Source organism: Triticum aestivum, chromosome 3D (assembly GCF_018294505.1).
Source record: "Triticum aestivum cultivar Chinese Spring chromosome 3D, IWGSC CS RefSeq v2.1, whole genome shotgun sequence".
Taxonomy (NCBI): Eukaryota; Viridiplantae; Streptophyta; class Magnoliopsida; order Poales; family Poaceae; genus Triticum; species Triticum aestivum.
The window spans coordinates 7,166,032-7,171,605 of NC_057802.1; the positions used below are offsets into that span (position 1 = coordinate 7,166,032).

Here is a 5,574-nt window from a genome sequence, read left to right on the forward strand (position 1 = left end):
GAGGTTGTTACAACCTAAAACCCCTTGTCCTAGAGAGCTCTAAAATATTATTCTATAGAAGAATATTTGGTTCAGAAGAAAAATGCCCTGAACATTTGGCTGAAATATCTATGAAGATTTTGAAGAAATGTGGCGGTGTGCCATTAGCTATCATTACCATGGCTAGTCTGTTGTCTGTACCTAGTAAGATGGTAAATCCAAGTGAGTGGTATGAGGATTATCACTCGATTGGTTCGGGACTTGGAGATAGTCCAAGTGTGAAGAATATGAGGATGATATTATCACTTAGCTATTATAGTCTACCTTCCCATCTAAGGACTTGCCTACTGTATCTCTCTGTGTTTCCAGAAGATTATGAGATTCCCAGAGATAAGTTGATATGGAAATGGATAAGTGAAGGTTTTATCCATCATAAAAATCCTGAGGATAGGTTGTTTGAGGTCGGAGAGAGGTATTTCATTGAGCTTATAAACAGAGGCCTGATCCAGCCATGCTTCGGTAATCAGGATATTATGATAACACATTGCCGTTTGCATGATATGGTTCTTGATCATTTGTTTCTTATCAAGTGAAGAAAACTTTGTTACTATATTGGATCATATGAAGGAAAGCATGTCTTCCCAGATTAATATCCGTAGACTGTCGCTCCGAAACACAAAGGCAGATGATCAAAGCACACATCTTGTTTCCATGAATTTATCACAAGTGAGGTCCATTACTGCATTTGGGACTGACAATAGTGGGATTCCTCCTCTTTCAAGATTTGGTGTTTTACGTGTTATGGATCTAAGTGGATGTCACCTTGGAGAAAACAGCCAGCATGACTTTAGGGCTCTTGGGAATTTACTTCACCTAAGGTACCTAGGTCTAGAAGGTACTAGTATCTGTGGACTCCCATCTGAAATAGAGAAGCTACAGTTTTTGCAAGTGCTGGATGTGAGTAGCAATCTAGGTTTAACAGAACTGCCGGCGGCTGTTTTCAAGCTGGCAAGATTGATGTGTCTATATGTCGACGGCGGTTGCCAGAAGCTTCCAGATGGTTTGGGGAATCTGACGTCCTTGGAAGTGCTGACTACCATATGTGGCCACCGAAACATCGTTCAAGAGTTGCACAAGCTGTCAAGATTGAGGGAAACATCGTTCAAGTGCTGACTACCATGGTTTGGTTATATGATTTCAGCTTGGAGTTTGAGGAAGCTTTTGTGGAGTGTCTGTGCAAGCTACACAACATCCAGACTCTAAATTTCCATGCTGATTTTTCTTTTGGATCCATGTTGGGGAAACTTGGGTGCCACCCAGACACCTCCGCAGCTTCGACTCATGGTCACTCGGCAAATTCACTAGAGTGCCAGAGTGGATAAATAGAGATCACTCAAATCTCTCAAACCTCTGCGAGTTAAGACTCTATATCATGGTACTGCAGCAGGAAGACATAAGCGTCATTGGGAGGTTGCCATCTCTTCGTTCTCTCAGCATAATGAGCTCACACCAAACGGAAAGGCCGCTGCTCATTGGTGCGGATGGTTACCGCAGTATGAAGGCCTTCAACTTGAGCTGTGTGAATTCTGGGCAAGTAGTAGTATTTCAGCAAGGAGCTTTGCCCAATGCTACATCAGTTAAATTGGATTCCGGTGTCTGGATTCCAAGAGATGGTGGTTTTGATCTGGGCCTCGGGAACCTGCTATCCCTTGGGCAGCTGTTGCTCACAATCCATCGTGATGGGGTCACGGTTGCGGAGGCCAAGGAAATGGAGGCTGTGCAGAGGCACGCACTGGATGTGCATCCAAATCGCCCCAGCACCACATTTCAAATGGAGCCACCTATTCCAGACGATTTGAGTGACCACTAGTCTATAACAAAGCTGTGCTCCGGGCCCCGTTTTGTTAAGCTTGATCATTAGTCGATGATCATCCGTCTTTTCTTGCTTCCCCGACGCCGGCCGACCTCCACAATTTGATAGGGGCTGAGGATCAGTCATGACAAAGGGATAGATATTCGCCATTCGGATAGGTATGTACGTTTATCCACCTCATCAGTGATGTTGTTTTCTCTTTGAATCCTATCCTCATGCCCCCACTCTTTTTTAATTCTTCTTTTTCCACATTCTTTCACAGTGAAACCTTCGGTCATTGAGGAGCAAGAAGTAACTCTTGGCGGGCTTTGTAACACCGCCGTGTGTGTGCCTCGGTTTGCTACCTACCTTGTTCTTAATTATCTTTTTTTTTGCGGGGATGTTCTTAATTATCATTATTACTTATCTAGGAGTAGTTACTACTTCACTTGATTGCTAGCTCTTATATGCTTCTGTTATTAGTGTTGTTGTGCTACTACGTACTGGCCATGCCTTTGTTTCGGAACATTGTATACTCGGCTGCAGCTCATTAATTAAGCTGATTCAGCAAACAGTTACTGAAAGATGACAAGTTTGGGTGTTCCCTTTTAAATGTTTTCCACAAAAAATGTACAACAGTGTAATTAAGTGGAAGCACACTACACCATCTACCGGAAGCTGTGGACTATGTTCGGAAGAATAGTGCTTGTGTGAGTGTGATGCCCCACCTGTTGTTTGGATGCTTTTTTCGTGCTTTAGGATAGCCACTTCAGACTAGTCACAATGGATAGTAACTTAGACTAGTAACATATGCATGTTACTAGTCTATATTACTACCTCTATAGTGGGGAGTAACATAGGTGTGGTGTCATGCAACACTTCATTTATTAGGTTGTAAACTCATCTTGTCTTGCTATGTGTGATGTTACAGTAACTAGCTATGTTACCACATGTCTCTCTTTCCTCATTAATTACTTGCCACATCATCTGTTTTGTCTAGAGTTGTGTGATGTTACCATCTATGTTACTCCCACTGTGGGTAGTCTCATCTACAGCTTCAGAATCCTACTTGTCTCACAAACATTAACAAAAGAGAACCTTCAGGTTCCTACTGTCCCTTGATCATCATGTATGCTGCCTAGACTCAGTTATACTCGTCCATTTCTTAATCAACGCCCAAATGAACTAGCAAAATGTTATTATTGCACTCATTGGTTATCTCCGGAGGCTTCCGAGCAACATGACAGTACACCTCGAACTAGTGCGGTATGTTAAAAAAACTTATCTCTATAGCAACATATCTCGAGCTTTCTGTAAAGCTAGCTGGGCGAAGACACTTTTTTCTATCAAAGAAACATCAACATCTAAAACATTAGAATAATTCTCCTGGCAGTGTAGAAGTAATGAAACAAGTAAAATAATGCATTCAAATACTCAACTTACCTTGTGCACCACCGCATCAATTGCACCTTAATTTACTTATCTTTTGCATCAGTTTCATATATCACGAAATTTACTTACCATATGCATCAATCTCATAATTTACGTACCATGCATGGCACATCCTACATTTTTTGTTGGTAAGTTTGGATTATTGGCTGTACACATTTGATTGTGCATTTGGCTCACATGCGCTGTGATCAGAAGATCATGCATGAATCGCTTATAGACTGTCTGCTTTTTGGAATGTTTGAATTTCTGAAAACACGGTTCATATATCCCGTCTTCTCTCTCTGACTTGGTCGAAGAAGACAAAGCTGCAGCGACAGCAGTAACGAGGGGCTCGCCGATGCATTTTCCATTTTTCACCTATTATTGTTGTGTTGAAAATTATTTGCTCCCTAGAATCGCACGGGCAATTCCTAGTTTATTAGGACTTGTACAATGCAAGATGCTTAGGACAGGTGCTTGAAGAAATAAATCAGTCTTTTCTTAAACACCGATGCTTATTTGTACATGATAAACACTTGAAATAGACACTGGTGCTCTAAAAAAATCTGATTTATTTTTTTAAACACCTACCTAAGCATTCGAATTGTGGCCTTAGTTGAAGCCGTGGAATTATGGCCTCGTCGACGCGTGCGCCAGAAGTGTCCACTCCACTCAGACGGTGACACGGCCCTCGTTCCTCCACAGCCACAGAGGCAGAGACTCCAAACTCGTGGTAACCATCTCGGCACCTCGTCCGAGAACAGAGCAACCTGACCGCCCGAGCAAGAGGAGGAAGAAGATGGCCTCGTCCGCATCCTTGCTCCACGCTTCCACGCTCGCTCCAGCCTCCTCGCGGCCCCTGCCGCGTCGCGGGCTTGCCCCGCCGCAGCTCGGCCTCCGCTCCAGCCCCCGCCGTCCCCGCGGCGTCTCGCTGACCGTCGCCGCCGCCGCGTCGCCGGACGTCGAGAAGGCGCCCTCCTCGTCACCCCCTGCGCCTTCGGACGAGCCCTCCGACCTATCGGTGAGCAGCGAGCATCGCCATGGCCCGACCGTCTCCATCTCGCTGACAAAAACTGCCCCCAATCTGGCTGCCATTTAAGATGGTTTCTTGGTTCTGGTTCAGCGCAGGCCGTGGCGGAGAGCGTGAAGGTGCTCAAGGACGCGGCCAAGACGAGGAAGGTGCCGGCCCCGGAGGTGCTGGCGGCGCTGGCCAAGATCAAGAAGGCCAAGCTCGACACCTCCAGCTTCTTCGAGACCCTCGGCGGGACCGAGTCCCCCGGCAGGACATGGATGCTCATCTTCACCGCCCAGGTGTGGAAACACTTACATTTCAAGAAACAATGGCAATTCAGCTCGAAATGGTGGCTGATTGATAGGTTCGAGGAAATATCTCGCAGGGTAGTAAGCTCGAGAAAGGCAGCTACTTCCCGGTGACCGCCGTCCAGCGCTTCGACGCCGCGGTGAGTGAGCTCCCCATGCTTCTCTCGCATCTCAGCCATGGCATCCGATCCTTCCTAGACAAAACAGACCAACGGAACTTCTGTGACTGAAACTGAAACTCTGAAGGAATGCTCTAACTGACACTTTGAATCTTGAGTGATGGTCTTTCTGTAACTGACACTCTGAAGCCATTTTCGGTGACCAGGGGCAGAGGATTGAGAACGGGGTGTACCTGGGCCCGGCGGGGAGCCTGACCTTCGAGGGGCGGCTGTCATGGAAGAAGAAGATCCTGGCCTTCGTCTTCGAGCGGATCCGCGTCAAGGTCGGTCCGCTGCCCTCCCTGGAGATCCCCTTCGGCGGCGGCGACAAGAGCAGGGAGCCGAGCACCAAGGACCCCTTCTTCCTGTGGTTCTACGTCGACGAGGAGATTGCCGTGGCGCAGGGCAAGGGCGGCGGCACCGCATTCTGGTGCCGCTGCAGGCGCGTCCCGGCATGACGACCAAGGTCCCGTTCGATCGGTTTAGCGCCTGAAGCATCAGAAGCTCCCTCTCTTTTCTCTAGTCCGTAGCCATTGTTTTGATGTTCTTCAGCTTACTGTACACAATTATGTAGACGGATGACGAAATATTCGAACCAAGAGATGATACTCCCTCAGTCCCAAAATTCTTATCTTAGATTTGTCTAGATACGGATGTATCTAATACTAAAACGTGACTTGACACATCCATATTTAGACAAATCTAAGACAAGAATTTTGGGACGGAGGGAGTACTACTTAGAGATAGATCATGTAGATGTAAAACAAAATTACATCTTCATTCATCTCCAAAAGATGTAAAATACAACACCTATAGATGCAAATTTAATCTCCA

The 5,574-nt window shown here is 46.2% G+C and overlaps 1 protein-coding gene across 1 annotated transcript; it reads left to right on the top strand.

Annotated features, from left to right (window-relative positions):
- Positions 1-3,938: 3,938 nt before the first annotated feature.
- Positions 3,939-5,574, top strand: LOC123076820 (uncharacterized; the record flags this gene model as incomplete). The annotated part of the gene is given in 4 exon segments (XM_044498961.1): positions 3,939-4,283; positions 4,391-4,573; positions 4,660-4,722; positions 4,908-5,574. Coding segments are annotated over 4 exon segments (759 nt in total). The 3' UTR covers positions 5,199-5,574.